This window comes from Canariomyces notabilis (assembly GCF_033297395.1).
Source record: "Canariomyces notabilis strain CBS 508.74 unplaced genomic scaffold N656scaffold_9, whole genome shotgun sequence".
NCBI classification, from domain to species: Eukaryota; Fungi; Ascomycota; class Sordariomycetes; order Sordariales; family Chaetomiaceae; genus Canariomyces; species Canariomyces notabilis.
Window position 1 is genome coordinate 1 of NW_027041831.1, and position 16,883 is coordinate 16,883.

At 56.1% G+C, this 16,883-nt stretch overlaps 5 protein-coding genes across 5 annotated transcripts in view; 3 read left to right on the top strand and 2 right to left on the bottom strand.

Annotated features, from left to right (window-relative positions):
* Window positions 1–898: 898 nt before the first annotated feature.
* N656DRAFT_797511 (uncharacterized protein) lies at window positions 899–2,988 on the top strand (the record flags this gene model as incomplete). The annotated part of the gene is made up of 3 exons (XM_064817650.1): window positions 899–1,001; window positions 1,069–2,522; window positions 2,584–2,988. The coding sequence occupies 3 exons, from the start codon at window positions 899–901 to the stop codon at window positions 2,986–2,988; spliced, it is 1,962 nt and encodes a 653-aa protein (XP_064670526.1).
* Window positions 2,989–3,128: 140 nt separating this feature from the next.
* On the bottom strand, window positions 3,129–7,509 carry N656DRAFT_797512 (ankyrin; the record flags this gene model as incomplete). The annotated part of the gene is made up of 3 exons (XM_064817651.1): window positions 3,129–6,134; window positions 6,209–6,266; window positions 6,326–7,509. The coding sequence occupies 3 exons, from the start codon at window positions 7,507–7,509 to the stop codon at window positions 3,129–3,131; spliced, it is 4,248 nt and encodes a 1,415-aa protein (XP_064670527.1).
* Window positions 7,510–7,807: 298 nt separating this feature from the next.
* Window positions 7,808–9,048, top strand: N656DRAFT_778464 (ankyrin). The gene has a single exon (XM_064815015.1). It carries the CDS (start codon window positions 7,943–7,945, stop codon window positions 9,017–9,019), a length of 1,077 nt encoding a protein of 358 aa, XP_064670528.1. The 5' UTR covers window positions 7,808–7,942; the 3' UTR covers window positions 9,020–9,048.
* A 2,975-nt stretch (window positions 9,049–12,023) lies between these two features.
* On the bottom strand, window positions 12,024–15,449 carry N656DRAFT_708213 (phosphoribosyl transferase domain protein; the record flags this gene model as incomplete). Its single annotated transcript, XM_064811488.1, has 1 exon — window positions 12,024–15,449. One exon carries the CDS (start codon window positions 15,447–15,449, stop codon window positions 12,024–12,026), a length of 3,426 nt encoding a protein of 1,141 aa, XP_064670529.1.
* Window positions 15,450–15,861: 412 nt separating this feature from the next.
* N656DRAFT_751939 (GTP cyclohydrolase I) overlaps window positions 15,862–16,883 on the top strand; it is a 1,584-nt gene continuing 562 nt past the window's right edge. Inside the window, exons 1-2 of the mRNA XM_064813024.1 lie at window positions 15,862–16,298; window positions 16,369–16,883. Of these exons, the coding sequence (XP_064670530.1) occupies window positions 16,034–16,298; window positions 16,369–16,883 (780 nt within the window). The 5' untranslated portion in view covers window positions 15,862–16,033. The remainder of the gene's footprint in view (window positions 16,299–16,368) is intronic.

The following is a 16,883-nucleotide window of genomic DNA, read 5'->3' on the forward strand; positions in this document are numbered from 1 at the left end:
TCCTCAGACTGAAGGTCGACTTGAACGGGGTGAGGTTCGGTAGAGCCAAAGGGTCTACAACAAGTGCACAAGCAAGTGTTCACACAGTAGTAAAGACAACTGCTTGCATTGCTTACTTGAGAACCTTCTGAAGGTCCTCCTAACGAGTGACTAGCTAGCTAGTATATATAATGCTCCGTTTCACTATGTTCACTGGTGATAATGTCGATTATCACCAGTATCGTCCGTGATGATGGTGAACTTCCCTAATTATCACCACACGTGCCTTGCCTTGCCAGTGATAACTTCCTGATTGGTTCCTTAAGCGATTGGCTGCCAGGCATCCTTTGGTCCTGGCGACGGCTCTCAGGCCGCCAACAATGGTCATTCCGTGACATGGTTGAAGCCTAGGTTGGCGGGCACCCCGGCCTGGGCGGCCCGTGCCCCCTGTAGAAATTGTGGGCACCTCTTGGTGGGGCCCTGCCTCACACGTCGGGTTCTGCCAGAGGTGGGAGGGGCGGCCCCGCCCGGACCACGACCATTGAACACTACTTAATTGTAGTTAACTATTGCCTATAAAGGTAGACCCCTTTTGCTTAAAATGTGGACCTACTGACTAGGTAATTCTAGAACGCAATCCCTCTAGAGCACGCTCCAATTCTCTTACCTAGAACATCACCCTAGGATGCTAAAAGGCTCTGAACTGCTCGACCACCGAAGACTTGCATATCCCCCGCTTTTCTCACCTCCTTTTTCTTGCTGCTGCTGCTCGAAGCACAACATACCCTCGACCTATAAAGCCTTCTTTTCGCCTTGCAAACCGGTAACGCACAAACAAGGAGTTCTATTCCCAAGACTGGGATGCCAACATGAAATCGTAAGGTGACATTGTGACACCCACCGGACCCCACCCCGAAACATGGACGCCTTCGGCAGCGTAGGCGCGGCGACATCGCTGCTCGTGCAGGCATTTCATCTCTTCCGTCATGTATCCTCGGCCCGCAAGTTTGCAGAGAGCGCAGGTGCGATGCCAGTTGCACAGGACTCTTGAGAATTCCACCTCATGCTAATTGAACTGGCAAACTGAAGGTACTCTGTCGGCGTTAATCGCAATCGAGTATTTTCGGTTTGAAACATGGCTTCAGCAGAGCGGCTTGTTTGTCGTCGACCCGGTCTCGCGCTCCCTCGTCGTCAGCGAGAGCTCCCTGCGGCGAGCCATCCTCGTCGCGGCCGACGCGCAGGGCCTCACAATGGAGTACCATCGGGTCGAGAGCCACGTGCTGACCGTCATCAGCCAGGTTTACCAGTGTCTTCAGGCGCTCCAGAAACTGCGTGAAAAGTATTCGCTTCAGGATGACAATGGCAATGCCGACACCCCTAGCAGCCCGAGCCCTTCGGATGTGGGCCTTGGGGCCAGGAGCGATCTCCCCGGTAGCCTACCACTATTCCGGAACCCGCGGGTGGCTGCTGAGGTCGCAAAGGACATGGGCCTTCGTCAGCGCCGGGCAAAGACAACCAGCTTCTTCCGCAAAGTGACGTTCACCTGGTCGCTCAAGGACGACACCAACGACCGTGACAGGGTCATGGCACACATCCAGACACTTAAGTCCTGCAACGATGCGCTCAGGGAACTCCTACCCCAGCAGCAACGGCACGCAGCAGACAGACTCATCAATGTAAAGGCGTTGTCGCTCTCGGAATCGCCCTCGGAACTCAGGGGTATTGGTGGCGCTACGTCCTCAGTGCACAACCAGCTCCACGACCAGATCTACCAAGCCATGATGGTCAAGGCCCGGAGAGTAGACGAGAGCTCGCAAGACATCTCTGCTAAAGAGCTGGAGGAGGTTGTGTTAAATAGCGCGACGCTTATATTTGACATTGATTACTTAGGTGCGGCCACCGGTATCTCCAAGAGGGTTATGGCGCGGCACAAGACGTCTGAACATGATATCCAATCTGTAATCCTTGAATGGGTCACCTTTCCCCCGTCCCTAACAGAGGAAGACCTCGAACTTCTCAACGAGCGCTACGCCATCCTCTGCACTCTCCTCCGCAGCGCTGGCCACCCTTACTTCCCAGCTCTCCCGCTCTGCACCGGCTTCTTCCGCCAGAGTCGAACATCCTTCGCTCTCGTGTACCAGCTTCCGCCCTTCGCCGCTCCGTCCCAACCGCCCCGCTCTCTCTACTCCTTTCTCCCACGCAATAAGTACTCCATCGGAGCCGAGAAGCCTAGCACACCCTCTGGTAACAACAACATGGTCCTCCCGTCCCTCGAACAGCGCTACGAACTGGCTGTGGCGCTCGCCGACGCTGTCCTCTCGCTCCTCAGCGTCGACTGGATGCATAAGACGATTACGAGCCACAATGTTGTCCTCTATCAGTCCCGCGACGTCGTCCCTATGGGAAACTTGAGCCGCATAGGCTTTGACTCGCCGCAGCTCCTCGGGTTCGGGCTTGCGCGCCGTGAACGCCCTGGTGAGCGCACCATTGACCTGCGAGATGGGGGGTTGTCGCCGTGGCGGTTTTGGCAGCATCCTGAGTTGGTAAGTCTTTTTTTCTGTTTCTTCCTTTTTCCTACTCCGCGCAAGGTTAACACTTTACCAGCGGGGCGCATCAGGACACCACCGCCGATTTGAGCAGCGCTTCGATATTTTCTCGCTCGGAGTCGTGCTCTCCGAGATCGGCACGTGGCAGGATGCGCACTATTACAGCTCGTCTGTATCTGAGTCCGGGTCTGGCGCGGACGCAGGCGAGTTCCGGCGGCGGCTGTTACACGTATGCGGGCGTGAGATGGCCCATCGCATGGGCGAGGCTTACAAGGCGGCTGTCATGGCTTGTCTGGATGGAGACGAGATTTGGACGGGCGCTTACGGGTCCGGAGAGGGTCAGGAAGCAGAGGAGGATGCGATGCAGATGGACGATGAGGAGAAGCGTGGAGGTAACCTGGCGGAGCTGTTTTACTTACATGTTTATAGCGTATTGCGTGGGTGCTGCAAACAGGCGCAGTAAGGTGGTCTTCGTGTTCGAACGCTAGCAGATTGGTTCCCTGATATGATACATGAAGACGCCCGAGTCTTGAAAGTCGGTACAGTCAGCCACCTGACTGGGTGGTAAGTAATTCCGCGCCCTAGAGCGGATTCCCTGAGTTTTCAACCCTGCGTACTAACCCCGTGCTCCTCCGGCCGAGGTCCATCGTCGGGACCACTATCGCTTTCGTCGCCGTCGTCATCTTCGTCGCCTTCTGCGCCTCCACTGGTCTTCTCTTCCTCGTCCGAGTCACCAAGTTCGTCATCGCTCGGTTCGCCACCAACCTTGACAGTAAACTTGACGCTGAAAGGTGGCTCAAAGCCAAGAGCTCTCGCCATACTGGCCCTGGGCATGGTAAAATACCCACCTAGGCTCTTCGCCATTCGAACCGTTGCAACGTCGTTCGACCTCATTGAATACGACGCCACCGACTCCCCCGCGGGATCTTCGGCGTTGATGTCAGCACCGCCCTTTTTGACCAGGACGTACACCACCTCTGCCAGGCCCAGCCCCGCCACCATATGCAGAAGTGAGACTCCCTTGGGTGACCGCTGATTCGGATCGGCGCCGAGACCGAGCAAAAGACGCGTCGCACTAACATGGCCCTTCGTCGCGGCAAGCCAAAGCAGGTTCGTCAGTAAAATCGGAAAGTCGACATGCCTGTAGCCGGTCGAGACCATCTCTTTGCCCACGATGCGGAGGGCTTCGGCCAGCAACCGGATCAAGCCCTTCTCAGCGGCACCGACAGCAAGGCTCATGGCCACGCTGCGGTGCGCGAGGAAGCGGTCCGCGCGGCGCGCACCGTAGCGCCGCTGCAGGAGGTCGGCGATGCGCAAGCGGCCGAGATAGATATCCTCCTTTGTCCGCTCGAGCCCGAACTTTCTGGCCAAAAACTCCACACTCTGTGTCGCCCGCCAGAAGCAGAGATCGAGTGGGCGTGTGCGTAGCCGGTTCATCATGTTGCTGACGCCGCTCCTGACGTTAACATCGGCACCGGCTTCGCAGAGCTTCGCGACCAGGTCGGCGTGACCGTTGAAGACGGCATGGTGCAGCGCGGTGAAGCCGCCCTCGCCGTGGTGGTTTATGTGGTCCTCTGAGCAAAACTTGGAGAGCAGGTAGTCCACGATGACGGGGTTTCCGTCTTTGCAGGCTTGGTGGAGCACAGTGTCTTTGCTGTCGGGTCCGATGAGGAATGGTGGCATCTTGTCTGGGAATGGGTGCGTCGGTTCGAGGAGGTACTTGAGCGGGACGACGTCAACGTCGGTGTTGTTGACGACGTACTCGTACAGTATGTATACATGTAGGCGTTCCTTGTCGTCGTCATTGTTGACCCACCAGCGACCCGGGTCGGCACCGCGCTCAAGAAGGTACGTGGCAATCTCAAAATTGCGGTTGCGCACCGCGTTCATCAACGGAGTACGTCCATCCTCGGTGGCGCAGTCCACACTGGAACAGTCCTTCAAGAGGGTCTCGACCACGGATACGTCGGCTGTAAGGGAGGCGCAGTATTGATAGAGAAGCGCGTCTGCATCGTCGAGGCGGGAAGTCGATGAGTATTCCCGAACTTTTTGAATCGTATAATGCAGCATGGTGGGCGTGCTAGTCTTGACGATGTTCTGCAAGGCGGTCTTCCAGAATTTCAGGGCGGCCTCGTCGGTGCTCCCAGAATCATCCTTTACATCACTCTCGGGACTGCTGGGAAAAATTCCTGCTACTTCGATCATCGCGTCCATCATCTCAGGTCCCGTAGTGCTGGAGAAGCTGAGTACGCGAAACGCACCCAACCTGGCCTGATTGTTTTCCTCGTCCCACGATGGCAAATGCCCGTGCTCGTGGAGAATCTTCAGTGTCGATGTCTGACCAGCAAGCCAAGCAGAGCCGCCGTACAAGAGGCGCTCGTGCATGGGTCGGATGAGAGTTGCCTGGAGGAGCAGGCTGTCGACGCTCGACTCGTTTTTGTCAATGGGGTTATGGGTGTTTGTCAAGTCGGTCAACGTCCGCATTGGCAAGACATCCCGCCCGCTCTCGGCAGCGGACTGGAGAAGCAATTCCAAAAGCTCAGGCGCATTGCGGTCGATGGCCAGGTCGATGGGCGACAAGCCTCGATATTCAAGGAGCGGGTCAGCGCCGCAGTCGAGAAGTTCGACGGCCATAGTATGACGGTTCATCTGCACAGCCCAATGCAGCGGCGTCCCGCCGTGTTCGACCGCGTATTGATTGTCGAGGGTATTTCTCCCCGCTGCGAAGCTCTCAAGACCCTCGGCATCGTCCCTCATCAGGAGCGTCAGCAGACGAACATCCTCATCGCCCAAGGATATGAGCCAATGCCATGGCGTCTCCCCGCGTTTGTTAGTCAGCGATGCACTTGCACCCATTTCCAGAAGGATTTGAGCTATCTTGACGTTTCCAAACTGGATGGCCAGATGGAGTGCTGTGTTCCCAGCCTGATCCTGAGCGTTGACCGTCTCGTCATCCACCACGGAGATGGCACTGCGAAAGTGATCGTGGTCAACGCCCAACGCGGCTCCGGCATGGAGATATGTGTTCTTGGAGAGACTCATGAACCTCAACTGGCGGCCGCCCAGTGGCTCAAGGACAGATTCTTGGCCAGCACCGAGAAGCACCTGCAGCACCGGTAGATTTATCGGAAGAAACATCTTGTCGACATGTTCGGCATCAGCGAACCCGTTGGCGGTAGGCGTCTTTGCCCCCATCCACAACCTGCGTTCTTCCTCAGCCTTTCTCAAAGTCGCTGGATCCTCGTCCAACATTTGAAGCTCTCTGCGAGCTAACAAGGAGCCAGCGGCCACTGCCTTGACCAACCATTCCTTCAAACTCTTCTCAATTTCAGGGTCAATCGTATGTCCGGTCGCAAGGATTAGGGGGTGAAGAATGGAGGCAGCTGTAGTGGAACCAAGTCCTGCGGCTGCCTTTAGGCATCTAATCCCCTTTTCAAAGTCGGTGGATGTCCCGAATGAGTCGAGGTGCGCGTAGCAGAGCTGCAGATAGGCCCCGGCTCTCGTATCGTCTGAGTTGCTTTCGTCTGCTGCTATTTGCTCGAGGGATCGGAGGAACATGACCTTGGCGGTCCACGGGATGTCGAAGAGTCTGAGAAACTCAATCCCAGTCTGGATTAAGACGCGTCAGTTATCATCTTTTCGCAGAGAATTAAGTGGTTTAATAAATTAGGTAAGGTACTCACCGTACCGAAGGTAACCCTTGACGTTTCCAAGATCATGTCATCCTTGGATCCTACCATCCTAGAGGTATTTTCGGTTAGAAGGCGAAAACAGAATATTGTCTTGGGATACGTCCTTACCCATAGAGATTCTCAAACGACAGGCTGTTTATGGCGGTATCCAAATCGCGGTCTTGAACCGCCCAAGCCAAGGTGTACCGAAAGCATCGCTTCGGCATTGCAACTCGCATGTAGAGGTGAGTTCTGTCGTGGCTGGAAAGCTTGCCCTGGAGAATCGTGTTCTTGTTGTATTGGTCCTCAAGTGACAGTGAAGCGTCCGAAATTATGAGATCCTGCGCCTTGCGGTGGTCAATGTCGTCCTCGTCCATCCCTTCAAACGGGTTGCGCCCATTGAGGAACACGCTCCAAACCAGCAGGCCAAAGGAATATGCGTCCACGTTTCGCAGAAGCGAAACCGGAACCTTGCGGTTCAGCTCGGGGGAGTTCCACGGCTTTGTGCCCGTCGTGATTTCCACCTCAGCGCTCTCGTCCTCATTTTCGCGGGACTTCATAATGTAGGAACACCCAAAGTCGCAGAGCTTGGCCCGAACCTTGCCATTCTCTCCCTTGAACATCAAGACGTTGTCCATCTTGAGGTCTCCGTGCATAATCCCGCAAGCATGCAGCGCCTGCAGTCCTGCCCCCACATCGCGTGCAATGTCCAGTTTTGAGTCCACCCCTGGGCGGTTGTCGGACAAATACTTGGTCAAGGTGCCGAGGTCGGCCGGTTCGAGGAAGATCATGGGCATCCAGGTGGGAGCGACAGGGTCCAGTCTGGTCCAGCCGATGGTCATGATATTGACGATATTTTGATGCTTCATGAGCGGGGGATGCGAGAGGACACGCAACTCGTTCGCGACGGCCTTGTAGCTTTTGGCCGAGAGCTCAGTCGAGGCCGTAGCAAAGATGGGATACTTGGCCACACCGAGACCGTCGAACTCACGCGTCTGGAAGTAGCCCCCTCGGGCGACCTGGCGGGAGCCATGCGCAGCGAAGTCTTGCATTCCAAATCCGGTGCTGACAATTCCACCGTTGAACTTGGCTTGGTTGATCAGCAGCATTAACTGGTACGTGATGGGGAGGTTTTCGCTGGCTGTCGAAGGCAGGGCCGAAAGTATTGTGTGCCCAGGGGCGGTTTCTCTCCGTCCATGTTTGGAATTTTCGGAGGGCAAGATCGGGCTCTTGACATCCTGGTTGATTTGGTCGCCTGCGTTGTCGCAGGTGTATGAAGCATATTCCTCCTGGTCTTTGGTGAAGGACGCCATTGCTGTCACGGTGCGGAGAATCTGGCTTGGGACGGGAAATTCGAGGACCCTATTCCTCTCCTCCGAGAAGACCGTGACAAGTGTGGGGGTGTGGGATGATGAGCAGATTGCGGTGAGCGGAAGCAGGAGCGTCAGAGCGTTCCCAACCTAGCTCCTCCGTGAAGGGCTGAAAGCAGCCCCAAGGACAATGTCCAATCGCATCCCAGATCACACCACGCCAACTTCCAATATTCTCCTGCGGGTGGCAACACGGTCACACGGACTGCGCTCCATCCCCGCGGCGGCAAGAGCCTCATCCTCAGCTGGCTTGCTCCGTCCGACCCCTCCGAGCCAGCTCGTTTTTCCTCTATTTGTCGGGTTCACTACCTCTGTTCTGTGTCGCAACTCAGGTTCTCAACGCAACTGAGCTTCCCAGGACAACCAAGCAGTCACCATGGCTGCGTCTCCATGGTCGGAGCGACAAGATGCGGAGGCTTTCCTGCAGGCCTACGCATGCGACAATCCGTTCGGAGACAGCATTCTACACCTCGCCGTTCGGAAAAGCGACATTGAACTCGTCGGTTACCTCCTTGAATCTAATTTCCCAGTGGATACGCGCAACGATGATGGCAAGACACCACTTCACGTGGCAGCCGAACTCGGCTCGCCGGGATCGGTCGAGCTTGGCGCACTCTTGGTGGGCTCGGGAGCCGATATTCTCGCCCGGCAGCAAGTTCCCAGTCTTAACGATGCAGACTCGGATTCAGAGGCGGGCGATGACATTGATTCGGTCGCTTCTGGCGACGATGCATCGGCTGTGACGGGAAACAAGATTGTCAAGGATCAGGAGAACCTAAAGCAGCCGCACCCTCTACAAGTCGCATTGGATCGAACCGACGAAGAGATGGCTGAAATGCTCATCAAAAATGCGCTTCCCGCCGAGATGGACCCTATGCAGGAGTACGACGTGCTCCGGCTGATGGCAAAGGCGTATGTCAAGAGGCAGGAGAAGGTACTCGAGGCGTTTCGCGAGGCCGGCTGGGGTGTCAACCGAATGCACTCCCGGTTAGGTCGACCGTTTCTCCATTACGTTTGCGAGGAAGCCGAAGACATCGGCCCCGTTGAGCGTCTAATCAAGGCTGGTGCTAGTGCGAAGGAAAAAGACCTTGGCGGAGCGACGGTCCTGCACATCGCTGCCCAAAGGGGGGCGTGTAGCGATGGCAGCGTCGTCAAGTATCTCATCGACGCCGGCGCTCAAGTCGACGCTACGGACAGAGTATGGAACGGCAGTCCACTTATGGCGGCCATACAGGGTCAGAAAATCGCCAACGTTCGGGTCCTGCTGGAGGCCGGCGCGGACGTCAACCACGTCATGCGGCGCAACGAAATGCGGCGGACGCTCCTACATCTGGCAGCCCAAGATGGCATCCCCGAACTGATACAGTTGCTTCTTGACCGAGGTGGCAACCCAAACGCGCTGGACGAGGCGGGCGCCACAACTGCACATTTCGCAATAATCAGTAAGAGTTAATTCCCGTGACAAAAAATGATGAACTAACATTGGTACCTACTCTACATACAATCACGTCGAAGCCGTCAAGACTCTTCTCATGGGTGGCTTAGATCCCAATTTTGACAAGGGATATTCCATGAGAATGGCGGCATCGAAGGGTCGGCAGAGAATTATGGAGTTGTTTATACAACATGGAGCAAGGGTCGATCCGAGTCTGGTCAGCGTCGTTGGCGCAAGGCTCAGGGGCAGCCGAGTGTCTTTCCTTGAATTCATCGTCAAGAACATGTCGACTGTTGATGAAATGAGCAATGATCGGGACAGTAGTGGCGAGGAAGCTACCAACAGCAGGAGTGACAAGGGTAGCAGCGGAGCTGGAGGGGCTGACTCGCGCCTCGGGTGGCGCTTCAGTGTGGGTGAACCTGATATCCCGATACTGATGGAGACTGGCGAACCTGCAATGACCCGGCTCTGTGCGGTCCTGGTGGAACACGGCCGCGGAGAACGCCTGGAAGATGTTGACGAACTCAAGAGAGCCCTCTTGGTGTGCGTATGCGCCGAATACGGGTTCGTCAGGGGGGCATCCCGGCTGCTGGAGCTCGGTAGCATCTCCAAGACGATTCGAAGCTTTGGTGTTCGCCCACATCGGTGGACGGCACTCCATCTGGCTGCGTATTTTGGAAACGTGCCTCTAGTTCAGATTTTACTGTCCCATGGCTGGAGTCTCACCCACGAAGACGACATGGGCCGGACCGTGCTGGACCTCGCCGCTTATGGGGGCCACGTCGATGTGGTGCAGGAGCTGCTCGCCGCCCAATGCATTGTCGAGCACCGAGATCGGATTGGGCAGACGCCGTTGCACTACGTCGTGTCAGGGTCGGTCCATCGGGACCTCCGCCTGCTGGAATATCTCGTGGCAGCCGGGTGTGAAGTATCTAAGGCCAGTACCAATGGCGAGACGCTTCTTCACCGCGCGGCCCAGTTCAACCAAGACGCTGTCGCTGTTTGGTTGCTCGAGAAAGGCATTTCGCCCTCGGCCACGGATAGATACCTCAACACACCGCTCCACATTGCCGCGTTCTTCAAAGCTGTCGCGGTGGTCAAGGTCTTGCTCTCCCATGGCGCGCAACCGAACCGGGCTGCCGCGGACGGGAGGACGCCCTTGCATTGCGCATGCGAAGTAGGTTTCCGCGACGCGGTAACTGTTCTTCTTGAGGCCGGCGCTGACCCGAACAAAACCAACCGACGCGGCCACAGTGCACTTGCGGCGGCCATCCATAGTGGGGCGTGTGACCTTCAAACTATCGAAGCCCTCCTGGAACGGACCGAGGTAGATTGGATCAAGCCACGCTCCAACCATCTTGTAGTCACCGCGGCACTCGCACTCAAAACCCCGAATCGCGCACCAATACTGCGCCGTATCATCGAGGCCACGCAAACTGCCGTGGGGCAGAAGAAGGCGTCCCGTATCATCAAACGCCTACTCCCGGAGCTCGTGCCCGAGATACTCATCTGCTCAGACGACTTCGACCGCGGTCCCCCGGCCGACGTGATCCCGCTGCTACTCGATTACCTGCCCGAGAATCCGAAAACGCGCCATGTGGTCCTCTTCTTCATGCTTCTGACCGTCATCAAGCACGGCGGAGACGACGATGGCCAACTCACCCGCCGCCTCCTGCTGCTCGATGAGAGCAACGTCACCCAGGCAATGCCTAAAGGTTGGGGCCTGCAGCACCTATGCTGCCGCTATGGTAGGCTGAAGCAACTGCGCGTGTTTCTAGGTCTGGGGCTCTCGCCATTCAGTCAGGCCGTGATTGACGGGGCGACCTGCACCCCGATAGGTATTGCCGAGAAGTTCTCTCCTGACATGTTGCCGCAGTTAGAGAGCATGCTAAATGGAATGGAGGTGCTCGGGGATATCTGTGGGGATTCGAGGGTATTTCCGATGCTGAGGAGGGTGCTGGAACCGGAGCATTTTGAGAGGGACGTTACTGACTTGTCAGACGCGTTCAAAAAAATAGGGCTCGGGCTGATCAGTTAGCGTCGTGTGGGCCTGGGCCCGGCCCACACTGGCTGCTTACCTCAGCCAGCCACACGCCCCTATTTCTGGCCTATACGTTGGCCCTGGGATTTCCCCTCCTTTTCTTGCTTTCTTCAGTAGCCCTGACAATTCCACTACGTTGACCTCTCTTCCTTCCTCCGTCTTCTCCGACACAGTGCGATTGGCGACAGCGTTCTCAATAAGTCATGTCCAATACCTTACTCAAGGCAAGGCAAGTCGACCAGCCAGCAAGTAAGCCAAGTCGGCCTTCAGAATAAGTCAAGTAACCAAATCGAGGGTCCTCTGTATGTACTTACTTGCCTGTGGATACTCCCCACTTTTTAACCAGTTCAGTAGAAAAGTGGTGATAATTCCCGTCCTCCGTTGGCCACCCATCTACCTACCCGTCGGTCACCTACATATTGGCGACATTTTCCATGCTCTGGCGACTTTTTCCCATCTTCAACTGGCTATTTATCGCTCAAATCCGAGGTCTTTTCGAATCGCGCGCGGTTTCGGCTCGCAATAACCTCTTCCAAAGGTCTTGGCAAGTAAACAAGTCGACTCAAGTAACTTGCAAGTAAGGCGAGTATACGATAAAAATACCTAGCCAAGTAAGCCAAGTTGGAAGCGTCACTTGACTTACTTGACTTATTGAGAATACTGATTGGCGAGCAGTAGCCAAGTAGTGGTTGAATTGACTAGAATCCGTATGTCTATACATGTCCCTGCCTAGCAGAGGAAGGGCCTAGCAGAGGAAGGGGGGGGGTCTTTATCCACATAGTCTGTCCATGACATCATAGTCCGGCACTAGCAAGTACCTACCATCAAATAAACATTGGACACCGGCTAGGAAACATTATAACACCGGCTAGGTACCATGATGTTGTCATGAAACCTGAATTTGCTAGTGCCGGACTGCAATGTCATAAGGCAGAACATGCGGTCAGAGACCCCCCTTCCTCTGCTAGGTGTTTTCGCCGCCTATATGCCACCAAAGACCAAGAGACTCTGAACATTAACTCTGCCAAAACCATGCCGGTGCAGCAGTTCCCGGCCACGGTGAACAGGAAACTCGGCCACGACCATGACACTCACATTTTCGGGATCGACGCCAGCTTCACCCAACAGCTGGAGGACCGCACAGAGCGTCTTTCCCGTGGCGAGAACATCATCCACCACCAGCACAGACGCACCCTTACGGACCAAATCCTGGTCAATCTCGATCCTTGCCTTGGAGTCGTGATTGGATGCCGAGGCTGAGATATATGACGCGGACTTGGCAATGGATACGGTAGGCGGGGGCAGCTTGCCAGCCTCGCGGATCAGCGCCAAGGGCACGTCGACTCGGGCCGCCAGCGCCGACGCATAGATAAAACCACCGGCCTCGCAACATGCCACCACGTCGACCGCAGACCACTGGCGGGAGAAGTGACGTTCCAGCAGGGCGGTGCACAAGGCCAGCCCGCCCGGTTGCTGGGAGATCCCGAGCACGTGGCGGAACTCGATGCCCGGGCGTGGAAAGTCCGGGACTGAGCGCACCATAGCTGCTAGCCGCTGCAGATCTTCGTGGAAGAAGGGGAGTAGGTGGTGCTCGGAAAACGCTCTAACCGCCCCGTCTCCAGTTACGTCGTTGTCGAAGACGAAACTGGGGCAGTAGTTCAAGGGTGGTGGACTTGAATCCGGGTCATCGTCGCGGTTGCCAGTCCGGCGAGCTTGCCGCGTCTTGTGGCTAGCTTGAATGTAAACTTCGACCAGTGTACTGTCCGGTGCCAGGTGCGAGAAGAACGTAACCGGCGCCTCGTCCCTCATGCCGGTGATGAACAGCACGTCCACATCCACAGCGCTTTTAACCACCTCCAAGAAATGTTCCTCTGGTAGCTGGGGCCGTTGCTGTACCTGGTTCTGGTAAAAGGCTGTCAATGCTGGTCGGTGTTGCTCCTTGTAGGCACGTTCGTGTAATAGACGATTCACATCAGCGCCAGTGGCTGCCGCGTACTCGCGCTTGGTCGCTTCGCTAATGCTAACGGCGCATGCCTTGAACCCTCTGTTATTAAATACGGAGACCCAGATGTCTGCGCAGTAATCCTTTCCGGCGCCGCTCTTCCCGGTGACGAGAACGATAAGCCTTGGCTCCATGGATGCCCTCGGGAGTGGACAGGCGTACGATAGCACATTACACGGGTCCCAGCAGGCGCGTTTAAGATGAGCCAGGCGAGCTAAGTTTGGTCCAAACGCCCTAACAGCCAGCTCCGCGTCTCGGGGGTCTGGCCCGAGGTCAGCGCCGTACGCTCCGCAGCTCACGGGCAGCAACTCCCCGACGACCCTGTAGACCCAGTCCACAGCGGCTCGAGCGGGCTCAGCCCCATCCTGCTCCCGAGGCCAGACACCGGTCACCACACAGGCGAAGTCCCAGTCTCGGCAGCCAAATGCGGTGGAATCTGCCGCCAGGTTGCCGACTGCTCCGCCGCCATGGACCAGATGGAGATAACAGAGTGGTGTAGGGCGCGTCTCCACAGCCGCCGTCAGGATGTCGGGTATGTTGGTCTCTCCAATGTGCTTCAGGAACAAACAACGCTTGAAGGAGGACGTCTTGCCGCCACCGTGCCCGCCATGTATCCCGGACATGTACATCTCGGCTTTGAACACACCGACGGAATCCACTGTCCGGAAACTTGTTTGTGGACCTAGAATCGCAGCGATGTTCGAGAGTGCGGCTGGGGGTGTCTTGCAGCTAGTCCCGGCTGTAGATGTCTCGAACATAGTCACGCCGAGACGCAAGCTCCCGTTGTCCCAGTACAGATACGCATCGGCAGAACAGGACCTGGGTAGTTGTCTGGCTACCAATCTGTCAAAGTCACTGAGCTTGCGCCGCGCCTCGCGCTGGTCGCCCAGATTGACAACCCAGTTTCGAACAGAGTAGGTCGGCGCCGCATATGCCTTGAAGGCAACGCTGAGTACAATGCCAAAATTATTACCGGCACCCTTCATAGCCCATAACAGATCGGTCTCGCTCAAGTGCACTGCACCAGCCGGCCAGTACTGGTCCGGCACACGACCGACGACGACAACCTCGGCGGAAGCGACGCTGACCACCACGGCACCAATAATAGCATCGCACGCAAGGCCGTGAAGCCTGGCTAGATGCCCAATACCGCCTTGTAGCCACAGTCCCGCGCCTACGCTTGGGCGAGCCCCCAGGGGTACGGTCAGGCCCACCGCCATGGCTTTGCGGATGATGTCACCCGTCGTGCAACCAGCCCCAGCGATAATCATGGGACCAGAATCCGAACCCTCCCGGTCAGGAAGGATATGAACTTGGCCAAACGCGCGCATGTCAACGCTGACGACACATGGCCAGAGACAGTGGCCGCTGTGGCCCCCGCCGATGACGCTCAATCCAACACGGTGCTTGAGCGCCCACCGGACGCACGCCTGGACATGTCCGACCACTACCGGCCTCGCAATCGCAGCAGGACGGCGGAGGCGGGCTTCCCGGTTCTTAACTTTCCCATCTCCGTCCCCACTCAACAGTGGGACTTCAGCTGCAAGCTCCGGCAACGCCGTCGTTGCATGCTTGGTGAACGCCACCATGACGGTGGGTGCACTGAAAAGGAGATAGAACTGGTTGGCGACTTTCTCATCACGGCAGCGGCGGCCCTTGGCGCTGCACAACTCGCGCCACTCCGCTCGGGTGGCCGTGGCGGGTGCGGTGAAACCCGCGATGAAAGCGGCGAAGCGGTCGACTACCTCGACGTCGTCTGCTACACGGACGACGCCGGTAGGGTTACACGCCATTTGCTGGCAAACCAGGCCGTCCAGGGACAGACGTTCGCGGTGGAAGACCACCACTAAACCCCCATGTGGCTGATCAGGAAGCATGTCCAGCGCTTGTCGGATGAAGCGATGCTTAGGTCTCATGCCATACATGCTGTGACAGAAGAGGACAACATCAAACTTTCTGTCGAGACCTTGCGCACCGGTAGTAGCGCCTTCCGAGTCCACAACGAACGGAACCCGATAGATATCAGGTGGGCTGTCCAGGCAGGGGAGCGGAGGCGTTGCTTGGGATGCAGGGCATAGCCATTTTTCTAGTCTTGCAGCGAACAATACGTTGGGCTCGAGTGCGGTGTATTTTGTGATCTTCCGTCTCATGCGGTCAGGCAAGTAACCCAGTACCGATGTTGGGCCCGGTCCAATCTCTAGCACCGAGACACGGACCCGGGAGTCGAAGAGGGGCGCGAGCAATTGGGATAGCCGGGGGATGACAAAGTCCTGGTAGCTTGTTTCCTGCGAGAGGATATCGAATCCGGCGCTGTACTCTTCATCGGACAGGAGATGACGAGTAGGCGGGCCTGTGGCCTTGACCTTGCCCCTGAGTGCCAACTTAAGGGAGTCAAGAGTAGCCATTGAGCTTTGAGCTGAGATCAAGTTGCGTGTGAGAATGTGGTTTTTTGCAGTCGGAAGAGGTGCTTGTGTGGAATTGATGAAATGGTTGCTTTGTGTGGGCAAGTCTTCAAGTATGTAGTGCTGTTGACAGCTAGTTGCTAGAAAGGCAATCAAGCTTGTATTAAATTTTGTCGGTAAAGCGCTGGCGATGTAAGCAGAACCGTGTGTGCTACACAAACCCGTGCCAACATGCTGGACAGCCTATGACACCGAAAGCAATGTGAGGGGCTGTCGGCCTCATTGCATTTCAAGCGAAATAGGATTAGAATCATTGGATGCGCTGTAGTGAGGCCTACATTGCAGGACCTCCTCTGTGTTGATCTCGGCCTCTTCGCAATGTTTGGGAAGGGTAACAACGTGCAAACAAAAGGCAGTTAAAGACGAATCTGCAGGCAACCGCCCAGAGTGAGTCACTCCAGAGACCAGACATTATAACGGCAGTGCCCTCCTGTTTTAGATAGAGAGGCCCTTGGTTCTGGAAGACTTTGATCAGCTCCTTGCTACTTACTAAGGCTCAAACAACTAGACCTCTTAGCTGGTGCAAGATGTCGCCTACACCCTCGGTCAACAACGGGAGTATTTTTCAGCACAGTGATGCTTCAGAATTAGGAGGGGAGAGGACGAAGAAGACGAGGGGTAGGGGTAACCCTTCTGATGAAAATCACCAAAAGCAGCAACAGCATATGGCCAACGCCGCCAGAGACCCGGGTGATAAGCCAGACTCCCCATGTTCGAGGGAGGAGTCAGGACCGGATGTGAAACAGAGATCATCTAGTTTGATACCAGACTTTGATGGCTTGAGCCGACCAGGTATGTCATTCAGTGGCAATCTGTTCGTCTCCTGCTACTGTGCTAAACGGACTCATTTGCTGTCATTTAGGCATTGGGACCCAAGCAAGACTTGAAGAGTCTTCTGAGCAAGCAGCAGAGCGACTTAGCAAGATGTGTAATGCAGTTAGGACCATCCTTGAATGCGTCGGTGAAGACCCAGCCCGGTCAGGGCTCCTCAACACCCCCGAGCGATACGCCAAGGCCCTGATGTTTCTTACAAAAGGCTACGGCGAGAAGATCCAGGATATCGTTAACAACGCCATCTTCCACGAGAGTCACAGCGAGATGGTGGTAGTCAAGGACATTGAGATCTTCAGCATATGCGAGCACCACATGTTGCCATTCACAGGGAAGATGCACATCGGATACATCCCCTATCACTCCGTCATCGGTCTCTCGAAGCTGGCCCGAATTGCCGAAATGTTCAGCCGTCGCCTCCAGATCCAAGAGAGGCTGACCAAGGAGGTTGCAAATGCCCTTATGGAAATCCTCAAACCACAGGGCGTAGCTGTACTTATGGAATCCAGTCATCTTTGCATGGTTATGAGAGGCGTGGAGAAGTCG

Bases quoted from the DNA above. Each gene is read 5' to 3' on its own strand.
- N656DRAFT_778464 (XM_064815015.1), top strand. From the start codon at position 7,943: ATGGCTGCGTCTCCATGGTCGGAGCGACAAGATGCGGAGGCTTTCCTG.